The sequence below is a fragment of the Saccoglossus kowalevskii genome, chromosome 18 (assembly GCF_978046115.1).
Source record: "Saccoglossus kowalevskii chromosome 18, keSacKowa6.1, whole genome shotgun sequence".
Taxonomy (NCBI): Eukaryota; Metazoa; Hemichordata; class Enteropneusta; family Harrimaniidae; genus Saccoglossus; species Saccoglossus kowalevskii.
This window is the reverse complement of record NC_140658.1, coordinates 2789791-2814002: the sequence shown is the minus strand read 5'-3', so window position 1 is coordinate 2814002 and position 24212 is coordinate 2789791. Positions and strand designations below refer to the sequence as shown.

The following is a 24212-nucleotide window of genomic DNA, read 5'->3' as shown; positions in this document are numbered from 1 at the left end:
GTGATGGGGGAAATGTCTATCCTCGTTGTTGTCATCATTTCTGATGACTCCATCATGGGTTGATGTAAAGGCATGTGATGGGGGAAATGTCTATCCTCGTTGTTGTCATCATTTCTGATGACTCCATCATGGGTTGATGTAAAGGCATGTGATGGGGGAAATGTCTATCCTCGTTGTTGTCATCATTTCTGATGACTCCATCATGGGTTGATGTAAAGGCATGTGATGGGGGAAATGTCTATCCTCGTTGTTGTCATCATTTCTGATGACTCCATCATGGGTTGATGTAAAGGCATGTGATGGGGGAAATGTCTATCCTCGTTGTTGTCATCATTTCTGATGACTCCATCATGGGTTGATGTAAAGGCATGTGATGGGGGAAATGTCTATCCTCGTTGTTGTCATCATTTCTGATGACTCCATCATGGGTTGATGTAAAGGCATGTGATGGGGGAAATGTCTATCCTCGTTGTTGTCATCATTTCTGATGACTCCATCATGGGTTGATGTAAAGGCATGTGATGGGGGAAATGTCTATCCTCGTTGTTGTCATCATTTCTGATGACTCCATCATGGGTTGATGTAAAGGCATGTGATGGGGGAAATGTCTATCCTCGTTGTTGTCATCATTTCTGATGACTCCATCATGGGTTGATGTAAAGGCATGTGATGGGGGAAATGTCTATCCTCGTTGTTGTCATCATTTCTGATGACTCCATCATGGGTTGATGTAAAGGCATGTGATGGGGGAAATGTCTATCCTCGTTGTTGTCATCATTTCTGATGACTCCATCATGGGTTGATGTAAAGGCATGTGATGGGGGAAATGTCTATCCTCGTTGTTGTCATCATTTCTGATGACTCCAGTGTAAAACTTATTTTTATGTCAATTTTTATGTTATTCATTTCAAAATAGGTTATTTTATTAACCAGTTTGGAGTCTCAACCAAGTTTGATTTTCGGATATGTTTTGGACATATATATTTTTTTAATATTGGTAAATTTTTGCTTAAAATTTGTCTTAATTGTTATTGTAATAAGCATAATAAAATTAACAATTGTTATCTGATCATTTTCAAAATTAGAAATCTTATCAATTGGTATAAAATGTCAACCAAGTTAAGTTTGGTGTGATTTGAATAAAATTAGTCAGAAATAAAACATTAGTTCGACGCTGATAATGAGAAACAGATATTATTATGGTTTCCCAGATAAGTGTAGTAAACCAATGTTATTTTCATTATGAGTACTAAACATTGTTACTGCCAAATAGTCCCCAGATTTATATGCTATATTAGTATTTGTAATATTTTATACAATTCATAGGAAATTGTTCTGTATGGGACAGTGTAGTATTATTCAAGAGGCATGATAAATAAATAATCTTTTCCTTCTCATTTAAGATGACTGGCAGAGTTTTTGGTATAGATGATTGTCCTTCGTTTCACCCACTTCATTTTTTTTCCCAAACTACTTCTTCTTGAAAACTATTAGCTCTATTGCTTCTATATGTGGTCAATATGTTCCATGGGGTTTTTGAGTATTTTGTGATGATACCTTTCAATTCCCTATTTTTAATTTAATATATTCTGATTTCTTGAAAACTTTTTCTGTAATTGGTTTGAGACTTTGTATAAATGTACCTTGGGTGGGCCCCTATTACATTTGAATATCGTTAGCACTTTTGTTGGCACGCTGACCAGATAGATATTTGTTTAGACCGAATAGGGATTCACTAATATCTCTTGTTTAGGAAAGTTTTCTAATTTGTTGACATTTAATAATTTATTAAAGTTGGGGCATTATATTTCATTCAGTTGTAGTATATCATCACCCTGTATATCATCACCCTGTATATCATCACCCTGTATGTCATCACCCTGTATATCATCACCCTGTATGTCATCACCCTGTATGTCATCACCCTGTATGTCATCACCCTGTATGTCATCACCCTGTATATCATCACCCTGTATGTCATCACCCTGTATGTCATCACCCTGTATGTCATCACCCTGTATGTCATCACCCTGTATGTCATCACCCTGTATGTCATCACCCTGTATGTCATCACCCTGTATGTCATCACCCTGTATGTCATCACCCTGTATGTCATCACCCTGTATGTCATCACCCTGTATGTCATCACCCTGTATGTCATCACCCTGTATGTCATCACCCTGTATGTCATCACCCTGTATGTCATCACCCTGTATGTCATCACCCTGTATGTCATCACCCTGTATGTCATCACCCTGTATGTCATCACCCTGTATGTCATCACCCTGTATGTCATCACCCTGTATGTCATCACCCTGTATGTCATCACCCTGTATGTCATCACCCTGTATGTCATCACCCTGTATGTCATCACCCTGTATGTCATCACCCTGTATGTCATCACCCTGTATGTCATCACCCTGTATGTCATCACCCTGTATGTCATCACCCTGTATGTCATCACCCTGTATGTCATCACCCTGTATGTCATCACCCTGTATGTCATCACCCTGTATGTCATCACCCTGTATGTCATCACCCTGTATGTCATCACCCTGTATGTCATCACCCTGTATGTCATCACCCTGTATGTCATCACCCTGTATGTCATCACCCTGTATGTCATCACCCTGTATGTCATCACCCTGTATGTCATCACCCTGTATGTCATCACCCTGTATGTCATCACCCTGTATGTCATCACCCTGTATGTCATCACCCTGTATGTCATCACCCTGTATGTCATCACCCTGTATGTCATCACCCTGTATGTCATCACCCTGTATGTCATCACCCTGTATGTCATCACCCTGTATGTCATCACCCTGTATGTCATCACCCTGTATGTCATCACCCTGTATGTCATCACCCTGTATGTCATCACCCTGTATGTCATCACCCTGTATGTCATCACCCTGTATGTCATCACCCTGTATGTCATCACCCTGTATGTCATCACCCTGTATGTCATCACCCTGTATGTCATCACCCTGTATGTCATCACCCTGTATGTCATCACCCTGTATGTCATCACCCTGTATGTCATCACCCTGTATATCATCACCCTGTATATCATCACCCTGTATGTCATCACCCTGTATGTCATCACCCTGTATGTCATCACCCTGTATGTCATCACCCTGTATGTCATCACCCTGTATGTCATCACCCTGTATGTCATCACCCTGTATGTCATCACCCTGTATGTCATCACCCTGTATGTCATCACCCTGTATGTCATCACCCTGTATGTCATCACCCTGTATGTCATCACCCTGTATGTCATCACCCTGTATGTCATCACCCTGTATGTCATCACCCTGTATGTCATCACCCTGTATGTCATCACCCTGTATGTCATCACCCTGTATGTCATCACCCTGTATGTCATCACCCTGTATGTCATCACCCTGTATGTCATCACCCTGTATGTCATCACCCTGTATGTCATCACCCTGTATGTCATCACCCTGTATGTCATCACCCTGTATGTCATCACCCTGTATGTCATCACCCTGTATGTCATCACCCTGTATGTCATCACCCTGTATGTCATCACCCTGTATGTCATCACCCTGTATGTCATCACCCTGTATGTCATCACCCTGTATGTCATCACCCTGTATGTCATCACCCTGTATGTCATCACCCTGTATGTCATCACCCTGTATGTCATCACCCTGTATGTCATCACCCTGTATGTCATCACCCTGTATGTCATCACCCTGTATGTCATCACCCTGTATGTCATCACCCTGTATGTCATCACCCTGTATGTCATCACCCTGTATGTCATCACCCTGTATGTCATCACCCTGTATGTCATCACCCTGTATATCATCACCCTGTATGTCATCACCCTGTATGTCATCACCCTGTATGTCATCACCCTGTATATCATCACCCTGTATGTCATCACCCTGTATGTCATCACCCTGTATGTCATCACCCTGTATGTCATCACCCTGTATGTCATCACCCTGTATGTCATCACCCTGTATGTCATCACCCTGTATGTCATCACCCTGTATGTCATCACCCTGTATGTCATCACCCTGTATGTCATCACCCTGTATGTCATCACCCTGTATGTCATCACCCTGTATGTCATCACCCTGTATGTCATCACCCTGTATGTCATCACCCTGTATGTCATCACCCTGTATGTCATCACCCTGTATGTCATCACCCTGTATGTCATCACCCTGTATGTCATCACCCTGTATGTCATCACCCTGTATGTCATCACCCTGTATGTCATCACCCTGTATGTCATCACCCTGTATGTCATCACCCTGTATGTCATCACCCTGTATGTCATCACCCTGTATGTCATCACCCTGTATGTCATCACCCTGTATGTCATCACCCTGTATGTCATCACCCTGTATGTCATCACCCTGTATATCATCACCCTGTATATCATCACCCTGTATGTCATCACCCTGTATGTCATCACCCTGTATGTCATCACCCTGTATATCATCACCCTGTATATCATCACCCTGTATGTCATCACCCTGTATGTCATCACCCTGTATGTCATCACCCTGTATATCATCACCCTGTATATCATCACCCTGTATATCATCACCCTGTATGTCATCACCCTGTATGTCATCACCCTGTATGTCATCACCCTGTATGTCATCACCCTGTATGTCATCACCCTGTATGTCATCACCCTGTATGTCATCACCCTGTATGTCATCACCCTGTATGTCATCACCCTGTATGTCATCACCCTGTATGTCATCACCCTGTATGTCATCACCCTGTATGTCATCACCCTGTATGTCATCACCCTGTATGTCATCACCCTGTATGTCATCACCCTGTATGTCATCACCCTGTATGTCATCACCCTGTATGTCATCACCCTGTATGTCATCACCCTGTATGTCATCACCCTGTATGTCATCACCCTGTATGTCATCACCCTGTATGTCATCACCCTGTATGTCATCACCCTGTATGTCATCACCCTGTATGTCATCACCCTGTATATCATCACCCTGTATGTCATCACCCTGTATGTCATCACCCTGTATGTCATCACCCTGTATGTCATCACCCTGTATGTCATCACCCTGTATGTCATCACCCTGTATGTCATCACCCTGTATATCATCACCCTGTATATCATCACCCTGTATGTCATCACCCTGTATGTCATCACCCTGTATGTCATCACCCTGTATGTCATCACCCTGTATATCATCACCCTGTATGTCATCACCCTGTATGTCATCACCCTGTATGTCATCACCCTGTATATCATCACCCTGTATATCATCACCCTGTATGTCATCACCCTGTATGTCATCACCCTGTATGTCATCACCCTGTATGTCATCACCCTGTATGTCATCACCCTGTATGTCATCACCCTGTATGTCATCACCCTGTATGTCATCACCCTGTATGTCATCACCCTGTATATCATCACCCTGTATATCATCACCCTGTATGTCATCACCCTGTATGTCATCACCCTGTATGTCATCACCCTGTATGTCATCACCCTGTATATCATCACCCTGTATGTCATCACCCTGTATGTCATCACCCTGTATGTCATCACCCTGTATATCATCACCCTGTATGTCATCACCCTGTATATCATCACCCTGTATGTCATCACCCTGTATGTCATCACCCTGTATGTCATCACCCTGTATGTCATCACCCTGTATGTCATCACCCTGTATGTCATCACCCTGTATGTCATCACCCTGTATATCATCACCCTGTATATCATCACCCTGTATGTCATCACCCTGTATATCATCACCCTGTATGTCATCACCCTGTATGTCATCACCCTGTATGTCATCACCCTGTATATCATCACCCTGTATATCATCACCCTGTATGTCATCACCCTGTATGTCATCACCCTGTATGTCATCACCCTGTATGTCATCACCCTGTATGTCATCACCCTGTATGTCATCACCCTGTATGTCATCACCCTGTATGTCATCACCCTGTATGTCATCACCCTGTATGTCATCACCCTGTATGTCATCACCCTGTATGTCATCACCCTGTATGTCATCACCCTGTATGTCATCACCCTGTATGTCATCACCCTGTATGTCATCACCCTGTATATCATCACCCTGTATATCATCACCCTGTATGTCATCACCCTGTATATCATCACCCTGTATGTCATCACCCTGTATGTCATCACCCTGTATGTCATCACCCTGTATGTCATCACCCTGTATGTCATCACCCTGTATGTCATCACCCTGTATGTCATCACCCTGTATGTCATCACCCTGTATATCATCACCCTGTATGTCATCACCCTGTATGTCATCACCCTGTATGTCATCACCCTGTATGTCATCACCCTGTATGTCATCACCCTGTATATCATCACCCTGTATGTCATCACCCTGTATGTCATCACCCTGTATGTCATCACCCTGTATATCATCACCCTGTATATCATCACCCTCACCCTGTATATCATCACCCTGTATGTCATCACCCTGTATGTCATCACCCTGTATATCATCACCCTGTATGTCATCACCCTGTATGTCATCACCCTGTATGTCATCACCCTGTATGTCATCACCCTGTATGTCATCACCCTGTATATCATCACCCTGTATGTCATCACCCTGTATGTCATCACCCTGTATGTCATCACCCTGTATGTCATCACCCTGTATGTCATCACCCTGTATGTCATCACCCTGTATGTCATCACCCTGTATATCATCACCCTGTATGTCATCACCCTGTATGTCATCACCCTGTATGTCATCACCCTGTATGTCATCACCCTGTATGTCATCACCCTGTATGTCATCACCCTGTATGTCATCACCCTGTATGTCATCACCCTGTATGTCATCACCCTGTATGTCATCACCCTGTATGTCATCACCCTGTATATCATCACCCTGTATGTCATCACCCTGTATGTCATCACCCTGTATGTCATCACCCTGTATGTCATCACCCTGTATGTCATCACCCTGTATGTCATCACCCTGTATATCATCACCCTGTATATCATCACCCTGTATGTCATCACCCTGTATGTCATCACCCTGTATGTCATCACCCTGTATGTCATCACCCTGTATATCATCACCCTGTATGTCATCACCCTGTATGTCATCACCCTGTATGTCATCACCCTGTATATCATCACCCTGTATATCATCACCCTGTATGTCATCACCCTGTATGTCATCACCCTGTATATCATCACCCTGTATGTCATCACCCTGTATGTCATCACCCTGTATGTCATCACCCTGTATGTCATCACCCTGTATGTCATCACCCTGTATGTCATCACCCTGTATATCATCACCCTGTATATCATCACCCTGTATGTCATCACCCTGTATGTCATCACCCTGTATGTCATCACCCTGTATGTCATCACCCTGTATATCATCACCCTGTATGTCATCACCCTGTATGTCATCACCCTGTATGTCATCACCCTGTATATCATCACCCTGTATATCATCACCCTGTATGTCATCACCCTGTATATCATCACCCTGTATGTCATCACCCTGTATGTCATCACCCTGTATGTCATCACCCTGTATGTCATCACCCTGTATGTCATCACCCTGTATGTCATCACCCTGTATGTCATCACCCTGTATGTCATCACCCTGTATATCATCACCCTGTATATCATCACCCTGTATGTCATCACCCTGTATATCATCACCCTGTATGTCATCACCCTGTATGTCATCACCCTGTATGTCATCACCCTGTATATCATCACCCTGTATATCATCACCCTGTATGTCATCACCCTGTATGTCATCACCCTGTATATCATCACCCTGTATGTCATCACCCTGTATGTCATCACCCTGTATGTCATCACCCTGTATGTCATCACCCTGTATGTCATCACCCTGTATGTCATCACCCTGTATATCATCACCCTGTATATCATCACCCTGTATGTCATCACCCTGTATATCATCACCCTGTATGTCATCACCCTGTATATCATCACCCTGTATGTCATCACCCTGTATGTCATCACCCTGTATGTCATCACCCTGTATATCATCACCCTGTATATCATCACCCTGTATGTCATCACCCTGTATGTCATCACCCTGTATGTCATCACCCTGTATGTCATCACCCTGTATGTCATCACCCTGTATGTCATCACCCTGTATATCATCACCCTGTATGTCATCACCCTGTATGTCATCACCCTGTATGTCATCACCCTGTATGTCATCACCCTGTATGTCATCACCCTGTATGTCATCACCCTGTATATCATCACCCTGTATGTCATCACCCTGTATGTCATCACCCTGTATGTCATCACCCTGTATGTCATCACCCTGTATGTCATCACCCTGTATATCATCACCCTGTATATCATCACCCTGTATGTCATCACCCTGTATATCATCACCCTGTATATCATCACCCTGTATGTCATCACCCTGTATGTCATCACCCTGTATGTCATCACCCTGTATGTCATCACCCTGTATATCATCACCCTGTATGTCATCACCCTGTATGTCATCACCCTGTATGTCATCACCCTGTATGTCATCACCCTGTATGTCATCACCCTGTATATCATCACCCTGTATATCATCACCCTGTATGTCATCACCCTGTATGTCATCACCCTGTATGTCATCACCCTGTATGTCATCACCCTGTATATCATCACCCTGTATATCATCACCCTGTATGTCATCACCCTGTATATCATCACCCTGTATATCATCACCCTGTATGTCATCACCCTGTATGTCATCACCCTGTATATCATCACCCTGTATATCATCACCCTGTATGTCATCACCCTGTATATCATCACCCTGTATATCATCACCCTGTATGTCATCACCCTGTATATCATCACCCTGTATATCATCACCCTGTATGTCATCACCCTGTATATCATCACCCTGTATGTCATCACCCTGTATGTCATCACCCTGTATGTCATCACCCTGTATGTCATCACCCTGTATGTCATCACCCTGTATATCATCACCCTGTATATCATCACCCTGTATGTCATCACCCTGTATGTCATCACCCTGTATGTCATCACCCTGTATATCATCACCCTGTATATCATCACCCTGTATGTCATCACCCTGTATGTCATCACCCTGTATGTCATCACCCTGTATGTCATCACCCTGTATATCATCACCCTGTATATCATCACCCTGTATGTCATCACCCTGTATGTCATCACCCTGTATGTCATCACCCTGTATGTCATCACCCTGTATATCATCACCCTGTATATCATCACCCTGTATGTCATCACCCTGTATATCATCACCCTGTATGTCATCACCCTGTATATCATCACCCTGTATGTCATCACCCTGTATGTCATCACCCTGTATGTCATCACCCTGTATGTCATCACCCTGTATGTCATCACCCTGTATATCATCACCCTGTATGTCATCACCCTGTATATCATCACCCTGTATATCATCACCCTGTATGTATTTGTTTTCAGGATGGCTGTAGTGCAATGCATTTTGCTGCATCATATGCCAAGGATGATATTATGAAAGTATTGATAGCAAGAAAAGGGGATGCAACTGCCCTTGGTGGGGTAAGTACCAGTTATGATGTATATGGTACCTGTTATGATGTATATGGTACCTGTTATGATGTATATGGTACCTGTTATGATGTATATGGTACCTGTTATGATGTATATGGTACCTGTTATGATGTATATGGTACCTGTTATGATGTATATGGTACCTGTTATGATGTATATGGTACCTGTTATGATGTATATGGTACCTGTTATGATGTATATGGTACCTGTTATGATGTATATGGTACCTGTTATGATGTATATGGTACCTGTTATGATGTATATGGTACCTGTTATGATGTATATGGTACCTGTTATGATGTATATGGTACCTGTTATGATGTATATGGTACCTGTTATGATGTATATGGTACCTGTTATGATGTATATGGTACCTGTTATGATGTATATGGTACCTGTTATGATGTATATGGTACCTGTTATGATGTATATGGTACCTGTTATGATGTATATGGTACCTGTTATGATGTATATGGTACCTGTTATGATGTATATGGTACCTGTTATGATGTATATGGTACCTGTTATGATGTATATGGTACCTGTTATGATGTATATGGTACCTGTTATGATGTATATGGTACCTGTTATGATGTATATGGTACCTGTTATGATGTATATGGTACCTGTTATGATGTATATGGTACCTGTTATGATGTATATGGTACCTGTTATGATGTATATGGTACCTGTTATGATGTATATGGTACCTGTTATGATGTATATGGTACCTGTTATGATGTATATGGTACCTGTTATGATGTATATGGTACCTGTTATGATGTATATGGTACCTGTTATGATGTATATGGTACCTGTTATGATGTATATGGTACCTGTTATGATGTATATGGTACCTGTTATGATGTATATGGTACCTGTTATGATGTATATGGTACCTGTTATGATGTATATGGTACCTGTTATGATGTATATGGTACCTGTTATGATGTATATGGTACCTGTTATGATGTATATGATACCTGTTATGATGTATATGGTACCTGTTATGATGTATATGATACCTGTTATGATGTATATGGTACCTATTATGATGTATATATAGTAGCAGTAATGGTGTATATAGTACAATGTAGCAAACATTGCCAGGTCACATGTCAAATATGCAGTACTCACATAAGACTGACAGTAGGTGATTATACATTGCCAGGTCACATGTCAAATATGCAGTACTCACATAAGACTGACAGTAGGTGATTATACATTGCCAGGTCACATGTAAAATATGCAGTACTCACATAAGACTGACAGTAGGTGATTATACATTGCCAGGTCACATGTCAAATATGCAGTACTCACATAAGACTGACAGTAGGTGATTATACATTGCCAGGTCACATGTCAAATATGCAGTACTCACATAAGACTGACAGTAGGTGATTATACATTGCCAGGTCACATGTCAAATATGCAGTACTCACATAAGACTGACAGTAGGTGATTATACATGCGACTTAACAATTATTTTGCACTATTCAAATTTTGTTTAAGGGAGGGGGGACTAGATTTTAAACAAAAATATTATGTTTTTTTGAGTTTCTGCAAGAAGGTAAGACCATACTTTGGACTGCTTTAATCATATATTCTATTGACAGCCTAAAGAACAACTTCCATTACACATGGCTGCTGGTAGGCCTAGTGGAGCTCTTACTATTGTACAACAGTTATTAAAAGTATCCGGAAAAGACTCAAGACTAACCAAAGACAAAGTATGTAGATGTGTTCATTGCAATATATTTATAAGATCATCGATACCGTTTTCTTTAATAGTTAAAAGTGTCAACTTATGACTATAGATGGCGCTGTCTTCTTGATTGCAAAGTCTAGTAGAGGGAAAATCAATTCCTGATACAAATCATTACAATTTGCTTGAAATTACGGAAATAATTCAAAGGATACAAATACTGAAACACTGAGAACTCAATATTACTGACAGAATGATTGTTCATCTTTTCAATGCCAAATCAAGTTTAAACCTTTTTGATATTTGTGATTTTTTCAACATAGAGGGCGCCTGATTACCACGTTTCAACTCCAGCTAGTCAATGTTAACATAACTTGATTTAAAGTCAATGATTCACTACAATATTCACTGAATAACACAATGTACATCTGAAAACAACAAAAATGAAATGTTTTGTTCTGCCTCATTTACTTGTGTCAATTTCTTGTGGTATGACTATTACATGTGTGAAACCTTGATTCATTTCTGATTTGCATATTCAGGAAAGCTGTATTGCACTGATGTTGGCATGTGAACAAGGAAATGTGACAGTGGGAAAGGAACTATTAAACCTACATAAGGAAGATCAAGTCAAAGTACAGAGAGCGGATAATGGAGATATACCCCTCCATATATCATGTCGGAAAAAAGATTTAGAATTTATCAAACTATTATGTGAAAACAGTAGTCCTGTTGATATGCAAAATGTAAGTGTATTAGTGTACTTTTAACAATGTGTGCATTTATTTATTTATTAACACACAACATCCCCCCCCTTGAAAAGGATTACAAATCAGGTATTAGTAAAAGAAATATAACTGCATAAAAAGTAAAAAAGCATTAAAAAAAAAAAAAGATAACAATATATTAACAGCATAATACAGTAACAACTCATGTTTTTTACCTTGCCCGTACCATCAAAGATGGAAGGGAAAGGTATATTAAGGGAAAAATTTTGTCCTGCATTGTCGTCGTCATCGTTGTTGTTGTCGTCGTCGTTAATAATTGTTATTGTGTGCATAATAACTTTACTAATTCTATTCCAAACTTTATCAAACTTGGTCACCTTATTCATCAGTATAAATTCTTCCCTGAGTTTGAACAACAGATGTCCTGTATGAAAATATCATGCAAAAATTGAGAAAATATGATAAAATATTTTGACTGTTTCTACTTGACTGATCACTGGTGATACGCATCAAAGGTCACTGATCTCAGTGGAAATATGCATTGTTGTATGTGTTCAATGAAGCAAATGATTTATCTTGTAATAATATCTTTGGTAATGTATCTCAGAATCCCATACTGGGTTTCAAAACCAACTCATGGAGAGATTGCACAGTCTGATACACATTTGCGAACCTACCAATAAAATCTTTACATAAAACAAGATGTCAGAAAATCAATATAAGCACTCCTATGAACTGGGTGCCTAACTTTGATCAAGATCTGAAGCTAATAGAAAATCTGTTTAGTTCAAAGTTATCAAATCAAAAACAATACATAAAAAATACATTAAAAGCAAAACATTTCATCCACATTTTAAAAAGAAAATTATTCTAAAATATATGTATTTTGTATTTGACAAACAGTTCATTCGACAAATGAAAACTCACAGGAATATGTTTCAGCTATTAGAACAGAATGATAGAGTTTTTATAATACTAGTTTAAAAACGCACTTCAAAGATTGCAGTGTTTGAAGATGTAGATTCTCAGGAGGCAACAGTACTGTTGACTTCTTCCTCCACTGGACACCAACTATTTACTGTGGAATACTTTATTTTCGCTGGAATAAATTTTCGCTGAAAAGGCTTTTTAGGCGTTTTGTGTGGAATTTATTTTCACTGATTTTTGATGAGTTTAATGTGAAATATAGGAAAAAAGTATATTCGCTGGATTTTATTTTCACGGACACATCCCTTCAGCGAAAATAAATTCCAAGCGAAAATAAAGTATTCTACAGTAAGTTGATTTGCATACAAAGCAGAGCTTGCAACATGATAGCTATTCATAAAGGGAGTTTTTTTTTTACTTTTCATATAATACAGTAGTCACACAATGAGGCAGTTCATATTTGTCTCAGTGAATCATTAATTTTTGACAGACACCTGTACAAAATACTTGGACTAAAGCCAGCTAAATTTTTCTGTTATCTTGCATGTTTTATGAATCTATTCACATCTAAATGCAGCACTTTTTTTTTGCAATGAGACATTTGTTTTTATTCTAAAATATCTGAATTACTTTGAATAAAGCTGGAAATTATGTTCCTTAAAATAATTAAACAAATAAGGCATGTTTTTGTAAGATATTTACATCTTTTAAGGACATTCGGTAGACTGATTCCCCACTGTTGGTTCAACCCCCAAAACATGTTTGTATTCAAAATTAATTATGACAATGCATATTTATATTGAAACAAACTATGATAAAGGGAATTATATTATATAACAAAGGGCAAGGTCACCAGAGTTCAACTATGTTTATGTTTATGGAATAGGTTTTGTCAAATTACTGTGTTCAGTAAATAGTTGTACAGTGATCTATCATTCACCAGGGATAGCATTTGTTTATTGCATTTAACTCAAGCATGTTTTAGGTACTTGCCAATTAAAATTGACCCATTGGATAGATAGTATGTTATTGACTTCTCAGTGGTAAACTAGCCAATTATGAAACAGTACTGGGATTGACAACCAATCATATTCCAGCTTGTATACTGTAAAATACTTCGCTTGGAATTAATTTTCGCTGAAGGAATGATTCAGTGAAAATAAAATCCAGTGAATATATCTTTTTTTCTGTATTTTGCATTCAACTCATCGAAAATCAGTGAAAATTAATTCCAGCTAAAATAAAGTATTTTACAGTAACTAGTTTGATCTGGTTTCTCAAAGCATCATGGAAGTAACTAAAATTAGCAAATCTGGTTTTATGTGCAAAACATCATGAGAGATTATAGATTTGAGTGTGTGCAATGTGTATATTTCCATGGTAACAAACTATTTTGATATTATTTTAGGATGAAGGACACACAGCTATGCACCTTGCCGCCTGGCATGGAGATGAAGCAACACTGAAATATTTTTATCAACTTAAAGCCAATCCTAATATCTATGACAAGGTAAGTTTGCATTGGTAACATGGTAATATGTATTAAGGGGACACCTGGGTCAAACCTGGGTTAACCCGGCCTGCCCTATTCAGACCTACTGACCTACAATATGCAAATTAGTAGTAGGTTTGAACCTAACCAGATTAACTGCCCATTAACGCCCCCACTGAAAACAGACAACAGAGAACAAAGAAGACAGACCTAGGAAAACCTAGGTTTTTCTTACAATACTGGTTTCAGTAGGAAAAAAAATATGATGCATACTATGGAGCTCCATATTCATACTGAGTGTTATATTTTGAAGCGTTATTAAGAATTTCAGCAGCGATTTTTTGTCTTTGCAAGTCATGTAAATGCTAATAAAAAACAAACTTGCATTTGTTTCACAAATCTATTTACATCATGTCATTTATAAGTGTGATGAAAATTATATTTATTTATTTCTGTGATTGGTAATAATAATTAGTTTCCCACAACTTACATTTTGGTATAAGTCAATACAATTTTTATTGTGAATAATTAGTTATCTGGAATTAATTACAGACATGATGGTTTGTTATATTTTGTCATTACCGCCCACGCCCGAGCAAGCGCCCACCCCCCACTTTTGTGCAATTTTTATATTTGGGGTCACATTTGACAAAGCGCCCACCCCTTCAAAATGCAACTAATTTAAAACTTGGTCTTGCGTAACAAATCCAGGTAATCGTTTTTATATGATACAGCGTGGATATCGATGATGTGAACATGTTTTGAATTCTTAGAACACGGTAACCGTGCGTAAAATACGCTTCGACAATGACCTGTTAATACAAGTAAAATGCGGTAAATATTTCATGCCATATTCTGTTTACCTCTCAAAAATGGCTAGTTACTAGTTTTTTGGAAAAACCATGTCATTTATTCACTGAAATCAATTTCAACAGATCGTACTTCAACATCCATAATTCACTTCTGCATTGCGTTACCGGAAAGTCTTCGGGAATTTCCCGAGAATTGCGTTGGTCGAACACAGCATTCAGATTGGTTAATAACCAACTTGACCCATTAGGTCAAAGGACGCTGCTGCAGGTCAAATCTGCAAATGCATCATTGCATCAAGAGTTTGCGTACGACCCAACACCTTGGTCAGTGGAGATAATATGACAATTTTGATTTCGACTGTTTTTAATTTCGTAAATTCTGGTGGTACGTAATTAATATTGTAATAAAATATGCATATTTTTTGTGATCATTTCTGTTTCGTTGTGAAAATCAATGACGACTCAACTAATTTCGTAATTTAATTTTCCCTCAAAGACGTAATCTGTCATTGGATGAATCAAATTTTTCATTTGCACTCTTTTTCGAGGGGGGTGCTCGGGTAAGCGCCCACCCCTAAAAAATCGTGATTTACTGAGTTGAGGCCCATGGGCACTATCGCGGTCGAGTACGGTAAATGTGAATCAAGTGATACCATAGACCCTCTCTATTGGGAAAAAATGCAATATAATTTTAATGAGCAGCTTTGTAGGATAAATTACTTATATTGTATATATATATTTGGCATAGTCAGTAAAATATGTTTATCCATGGAGCTAACCCTGGATCCATGGCGTTGTTAATGGGCTTATTATATTCGGTCACTTGACTGCCCACTCAACACTTGTAATGTAAATATTGTCCGCTCAACACAACGACATGGGTCTAGGGCTACCATGGAGCAAACTGGTACATTTTGTCCGCAACAAGTACAGTCATGTTTGTGCCCATGTCAGTTCATAAATTCATAGAAAATGTTTTTTGGTTAAATTTGTAAAGTCTGTGAGACTGTGAGTTATCAAAATATGATGAAAGTATTAAATCGATAATGGCAACATTGTTTTCTACGAAGGCATCTCAAAACCACAGTCCCTCTATCACTGTGTCAAAACTAAAGTCGATGGTAACGCTACGCCATCTTGGTTACCTCAATCAGAATTCTTCCTTGTCACCCAGCATTCATCAATCTACGTGCATTGTGTCGCTATGGGCGACGGTCTTCGGTCTAGCGTAAGTCACAAGTGCAACATAGTATCAACATATTTCCATCTTCTGATTCTGATTCAATTATCTAGCCCAATGAAAAGTCTGATTCACGTCCTCTGCTCAATTTGCAACTCGAACGTAACAGTTTATCAAAACAAAACAATTTATTCAGCACTCTGTTCAACGGTATTTGAAAGTGTGTTTTTTTTAGGCAAGACGCAAAATGAAGCTTGCATACAAATAAATCGACACATTTTAGAGACAACTATCTGGTCTTGAAAAATCAACGTAAACTCCTAAAAATACAGCTTGAACCGCAAAACTGGGTTTTGTTCGGGCAGTTAGGGCGGTTTGGGGTTTCGTAAGTTTGACCCGCATGTTTGAATATGAGATCACCCCTAATTGGTTGGTGATATGCCAAGTGGCCCTGCCACCTGATTAATTGTTGGTGATATGCCAAGTGGCCCTGCAACACGCATTAAACATTTGGCAATATGCTATATGACCCTCAACATACATTAAACACTTGGTAATATACCAAGTGCCCATGCAACATGTATTAATTGCTTTGTGATACACTAAGTAGCCCTGTAACATGTATTAATTGCTTTGTGATACACTAAGTAGCCCTGTAACATGTATTAATTGCTTTGTGATACACTAAGTAGCCCTGTAACATGTATTATTGAGTACATTTACAGTGTTTATTGCTGTGACATGAGATCTTCAACAAATACATGCATGGTGCAATGGCATTAAATCATAATACTAGTGACATTTACTTCATTTTGAAATAAAACAACACATTTAGACATCATATCAATGAACATAAATTACCATAAGTTTTGTAAAAGTAGTATCATGGTTAAATTATGATTTTGCTCTCAGTTTTAAAGCTGGAGTTGATATCACTAATTCATAAATCTGGTTGATCAATACAAATGATGTTTTTGAATGTATTATAATATAATGCTAGTCAGTGATGTTATTCGCATTGAATTCAACCAGCTGCATGAATTAGTGAATCAGGTGATATCCTGATAGAAGTAATGGCAAAATAAGCTTCATTTGACTGAGGTCAAAGGTCAAAGGTGTATCATGTATTCTATATTGCCCAGCAATGATGTACTATATCACATGATAATATTTAGTGTGACATACTTTTTGAAACATTGTATATATTTTCTTTTCAGCTTGACCGATCACCTTTACATATAGCAGCTGAACGTGGACATACCAGCGTTGTTGAAATATTGGTTGACAAATTCAAAGCGTCAGTTCTTGCTAGAACCAAAGATGGCAGTACACTGATGCATATAGCGTCACAATGTGGCCATCCAGAGACTGCAATGATGTTTTTAAAGAAAGGCGTACCACTGCACATGCCAAATAAGGTATTAACCTCAAATAGCTGAATAATTATGTATTCCCTGCATTGGAATAATTTCAGGTTTCATGTCCTATCATTAGTTAATGGATGATTAATTTAGTACATACATTGGACATTATTAGACTTTGATGCATGTCTCGGTTGTGTATGGATAGAACAGAACTTAACAGAGTCAACCCAGATGTCATAATCAACACATTTATGACTGGTGTGTTATTAATTTTTTGATCTAAACAAGATTGCCAACATTTGGAAACACTAAAACAATATGTGTAGGATACTAATTCACACACTCTAAATACATTTCTGATTTACATTAATTGCAGGCAGGGGCAGTATGTTTACATGCAGCATCTAAACGAGGCCATAATGCCGTTGTGAAATCATTATTACAAAAAGGTGCCTTTGTTGATGCCAAAACTAAGGTCTGTATTTTCTTTTCAGTTGTTACAAATATAGATAGTGGATATAAATTTCTCTGGAGAAAATTCGCATATATGGAGAGAAGCAAATGAGATATTTTTTTTAATTATTATTTCTTACTAAATATACAAGATACTTTTAAAAACTTTTGTTTATAAATTACTAAAATATATATTGATAGTTATTTTTATCAGGTTGTTCATTTCCAATGACTGTTGGTTTGACTATGTTTGTTTCCAGGACAACTATACAGCATTACATATCTCTGTGCAATATTGCAAACCATTTGTTGTACAAACCTTGTTAGGGTACGGTGCTCAAGTTCAATTAAAAGGAGGCAAGGTAAGATTAAATCTGATATATTGTTATTTAAAGGGTTGAAGGATAATAAATTTACTTTATTAATCTACCAGTACCTGTTATAACTAGATAGAGGTTTTCATCTAGGTTATTTTTTGAATAATGTTTGTATATATTTGCTCATTGGCTGGTCATATGACATGCATTGTCATGATATTAGGAGGTTATGTCATATACAAACCTACTGCGTCTTTCTCAGATAACAATTGATTCTATTTTATTACAAATAACTGTATGTTATGTTTGTATAGGCGGGTGAAACACCATTACATATAGCAGCTAGGGTTAAAGAAGGGGAAAAAGTAGCGGAAATGTTGTTAAAAAGTGGAGCTGATGTCAACGCAGCACAAGAGGTGAGAAAGTTGGATTAGTGCTAAAATAACACAGAATATAATAACAATTTTATCAAATATGCCATTTAATAAAAAAACTTTATTATCTCCATTGTTGACAAAGCACAGTTGTTAATTCATATTACTGGTTGATTGTTCATCATCATCATCATCATCATCATCATCATCATCGTCTTTGGCCATCTGCTCTCATTAACTTTATATTTTCGACTTCTTCTTAAAAGCTGACAGCTGTACCAGTAAGAGAGTACTCTACAAATGTATCTTGGGTTATTGTTTTCAGATTTGAATATTTCTGTCATTTTTAGTAAAAATTGCTATTATTCACTTTGCATTGAGGACAGATTACCTTCATATGTAGGTACTGTAGGTACTTGGCTAGACCTCTGTTCATTTCATAGAAATATCATCAATTTTCTATTTTTAACAAATAATTTAATATTTTTAGTAGAAAAAAAGTGGTTAGAAAACCTTTTTTTTTTTTTTTTTTTAATGATTTTCACTGAGTCATGTATATTTTCAGAATGGTGAGACAGCCATGCATATCGCTGCAAGACATGGTCAGCTAAAAATGATGCAAGCGTTATTGGAAGAATTTGGAGATACACTCTGTCAATCTAAGGTTAGTTATATAATGTATAATGATTGGTTTCTATAGTGATTGGTTCCCATAGTGATAATTGGTGCCCTGTCATCACCATCATTTGTTGTTGTTTAGCATAAATATTCATTGGTTTGAAAACTGTTTGTTGTTGTCATTGACAATTCAGCAAAAGATTCACATATGGGAAATGTGGCTTTAAATTAACTTAAAGTAAATTAAAGACTATTTTCCTTTTTTTAATGCTTTCATTATCATGGGTTAATGCTGTTAATGTACTGAAATTTAAAAAAAAATCACTGTCACTAATCAATTTTTGAAAAACTTCCAAAATGTCAGAAAATATGGTCAAAATACTACACTTTTGCACTGATTTTTATAGTGAAATTATTTCTTCATGTCTCAATATGTTGCTCAGTAACATGAGATGAAAAAATCATATATGGATATTGATACAAATCTTAATAAAAACATATCAAAATATTTTTTTTTTCCATTTTGGATATTCTGATATCCTGAACCCTGAGATAAATATGACATATAATTTTAAATTTGACTTGAATCTCTTGAACAAAAACACTCCATAAATTATACCACATTAAAACTATTATTTGTATTGTGTGATAATATCAGGTAACTTGTGTTTTTTTATCAGACTGGTGAGAATCCTTTGCATATATCAGTACGACACTGCCACTGGGAGATTATTAATGAATTAACAACATACCTATACCGAGAGAAGTCAAGAGTTGAATCAGTGTTAGCAATAAACATGCAGACAGTGGTAAGCTGCCTTAACCATCATATAATTATCACGAACACTTTTTGTTAACTAGTTTCTATTAATCACTTAGTTAAAAGACAGCTACTCAGATGCTAGCAATAGTTAACAGCTTAAGGTGTGAGGTTCTAGAAATCATTCTTGACTGATCCTTTGACATGACCCAAAACAAGTCATTAACTACTGTTAAAATCCAAGCTATACTTTAATGAAGTGATATTGTAAACTTGGCGTGTTTTATATGTTTTTTCTGCAGCCTCATCACGAGTTGCACTACAATGTGTGTTATGTAACTCTCTTTGTATAAAAGCACAATGAACCAATGACATGAAGGAATCACACATGTTTCATGTACTTGATTCACTTTGAACTGATTCACTGTAAATGTTGTATTCAAATCACCTGCTTATAGAATACATGGGTAGTATAGGAAACCTGTTAAACTTACACTTTATCATAGTTAACCTAACACAGGGCATAAAATGGTAGGAAAGTTAGAGTACAGAGTAATGCCTGAATAAACAAACCTTGGCTGGCAAAGATTGTTTTTTACTTGATTTTTTTTACCTGATCTACAAATCGAGTCATTGTTATGGCAACATTGTAAGATGCCAAATGATATCTGATAAGGTTTACACTGTGTACTATTCATAGGAAGGTGAAACCCCTCTACATTACGCTGCAGAAATCACTAAAGATATGATTCACTACGAAAATGAGGATGTGGACACGGTCAAAATATTATTAGAAAATGATGCAGATATCAACATCACAACAAAACTAGTAAGTTTCATTTAATTAATGTGTTAAATTCAAGGTCATTGCCGCAACAAGTCATATACACAAACAGCTTGTACATTAATTAATGCTGAAACTTTGACCAGCTGTGATTTATTGCAATCAGAAAGCTTATCTTTTGGAAATATTGTACTTAACAGATACCATAATGTTATCAATCATATGTTTATACTCCATTGTGTTTATGTGAATGAAAAACATGTTTTCCAATCTTTTACAAACAATTAGTCAACACAAAGGTGACCTAGACAACTGACACTGGTATACTAACGTATCTGCCTAAAACTACATAGTTAGGTTGAGTGAAACTGTATCAGTGTTAATCTTTTCACCACCTGTTCACAAAATAGTCCTGTTTATAGTCTGCACTTTTCTTCAGAAGATTAAGACAAAAATGGCCAAATTTTTTGAAATTTTGTGTATTGGCTTCAAAATTAAGGTTTATTGCAGCAATATTGAAGAATATATGTGCAGACAAATTTGGGCAAGAAAGTCCTTATGTCAAGTAACATAGTGACCAGGAAATTTGTTTGTGGAGATGCGTTGTGTGTGCATTGTCTGTACCGTTATTGACTTAATATGGATATGTTTTTTAAACTAAGTATATATAATCAATGTCTTCATCAGACTCAAGAGACTCCGCTACATTACTGTGCAAGAGCTGGTAATGCTGATATCATGCTACAAATGGTAAAACACTTGGGACCAGCCAGAGTACAGTTGGCTGTCAACAGACAATCTAAGGTAGGTTATATAACATAGGGCTTTAGTATACACCTTCATGTATCTTGACCATGGTGTCACATGACATTGATACTGTATACAATATGTTCTATTGTAGAATGGATGGTCGCCATTATTGGTTGCTAGTGAACAAGGTCATATCGACATTGTAAAAATATTACTACAGCACAATGCAAGGGTTGATGTTTTTGATGAGGTGAGTATTAACACAATTTTTTTTTTCATCGTCAAATATTAGTAGAAATTGAATACAATGCTGATTTCTGAATCTCTCAAAATATTGCATTATGTTGGAGTTGTACTGACTCATTGATCACATGACATGAGCTGCCTTGATTGGAGGACCAATGTCAGGTGACAGGTCCTAGAATTAGCATGAAATTTGTTGCTGTATGTCATATTGTAATGTTACAATATTTCAGCATGGTAAAGCTGCATTACATCTGGCAGCTGAGAATGGTCATGTGGAGGTAGCTGACATACTACTGTGGCATAAAGCATTTGTTAATGCTAAATCTAAACTGGGAGTCACACCTTTACACCTGGGAGCCCAGAATGGTTACAACAAATTAATAAAACTATTGATAGAAACCCACAATGCAACAATTGATGCTTTGTCATTGGTAAGTATACTCTGATTATACTTGACAACATGGTAGTCACATGGTAGTCACATGATGTTCGCATGTTACTGGCAGAGAGATGCAGAAAATGACTCTGCAGCAATGTATGATATAGTAATTATTTTCAACAATGTTTTAATTTAATATTTTGCTTCCAGTTCATGTCAATATGTTTCTTTATACTGAATACTTTTTACAATTTCCGTGTTGGAGGATGACATGCATCTGTGTTGCATATATTACAGGCAAAACAGACCCCATTACATATGGCTGCACAGAATGGACAACTTGAAGTGTGTGAAACTCTGCTGAAGATGAAAGCTGACTCCAATGCTACAGACATTGTGAGTATACATATATCATATCTTTACCCAGTTGACTATTGACTGTTAGCTAATGACTGTGGTATTTGCTGTCTGATGAAAATAGATTTTGATCAATGTCAATGAACCATAGGCCAAACATCTATTGACTGGGGAATATTGACAATTGAGTAGTGACATATGTCTATTGTCTGAGGAATACTGACAATTGAGTAGTGACATATGCCTATTGTCTGGGAATATTGACAATTGAGTAGTGACATAAGTCTTGTTTGGGAATATTGACAATTGAGTAGTGACATATGTCTATTGTCTGAGGAATATTGACAATTGAGTAGTGACATATTTCTATTGTCTGGTAATATTGACAATTGAGTAGTGACATATGTCTTGTTTGGGAATATTGACAATTGAGTAGTGACATATGTCTATTGTCTGAGGAATATTGACAATTGAGTAGTGACATATGTCTATTGTCTGAGGAATATTGACAATTGAGTAGTGACATATGTCTATTGTCTGGGAATATTGACAATTGAGTAGTGACATATGTCTATTGTCCGAGGAAAACTGACAATTGAGTAGTGACATATGTCTATTGTCTGGATATATTGACAATTGAGTAGTGATATATGTCTTGTTTAAGAATATTGACAATTGAGTAGTGACATATGTCTATTGTCTGGGAATATTGACAATTGAGTAGTGATATATGTCTTGTTTAAGAATATTGACAATTGAGTAGTGACATATGTCTATTGTCTGAAGAATATTGACAATTGAGTAGTGACATATGTCTATTGTCTAGGAATATTGACAATTGAGTAGTGATATATGTCTTGTTTGAGAATATTGACAATTGAGTAGTGACATATGTCTTGTTTGAGAATATTGACAATTGTGTAGTGACATATGTCTTGTTTGAGAATATTGACCATTGAGTAGTGACATATGTCTATTGTCTGGGAATATTGACAATTGAGTAGTGACATGTCTATTGTCTGGGAATATTGACAATTAAGTAGTGACATATTTCTATTGTCTGGTAATATTGACAATTGAGTAGTGACATATGTCTTGTTTGGGAATATTGACAATTGAGTAGTGACATATGTATATTGTCTGAGGAATATTGACAATTGAGTAGTGACACATGTCTATTGTCTGGGAATATTGACAATTAAGTAGTGACATATTTCTATTGTCTGGTAATATTGACAATTGAGTAGTGACATATGTCTTGTTTGGGAATATTGACAATTGAGTAGTGACATATGTCTATTGTCTGAGGAATATTGACAATTGAGTAGT

The 24212-nt window shown here is 37.4% G+C and overlaps 1 protein-coding gene across 1 annotated transcript in view; it reads left to right on the top strand.

Moving 5' to 3' along the window:
• LOC100376500 (uncharacterized) overlaps window positions 1-24212 on the top strand; it is a 106168-nt gene that overhangs the window by 47782 nt on the left and 34174 nt on the right. Inside the window, exons 3-17 of the mRNA XM_085492689.1 lie at window positions 9527-9625; window positions 11254-11367; window positions 11885-12088; window positions 14406-14507; window positions 17699-17899; window positions 18222-18320; window positions 18559-18660; window positions 18930-19031; window positions 19555-19653; window positions 20288-20416; window positions 21068-21196; window positions 21839-21955; window positions 22053-22151; window positions 22378-22578; window positions 22824-22922. Of these exons, the coding sequence (XP_085348815.1) occupies window positions 9527-9625; window positions 11254-11367; window positions 11885-12088; window positions 14406-14507; window positions 17699-17899; window positions 18222-18320; window positions 18559-18660; window positions 18930-19031; window positions 19555-19653; window positions 20288-20416; window positions 21068-21196; window positions 21839-21955; window positions 22053-22151; window positions 22378-22578; window positions 22824-22922 (1896 nt within the window). The remainder of the gene's footprint in view (window positions 1-9526; window positions 9626-11253; window positions 11368-11884; window positions 12089-14405; window positions 14508-17698; window positions 17900-18221; window positions 18321-18558; window positions 18661-18929; window positions 19032-19554; window positions 19654-20287; window positions 20417-21067; window positions 21197-21838; window positions 21956-22052; window positions 22152-22377; window positions 22579-22823; window positions 22923-24212) is intronic.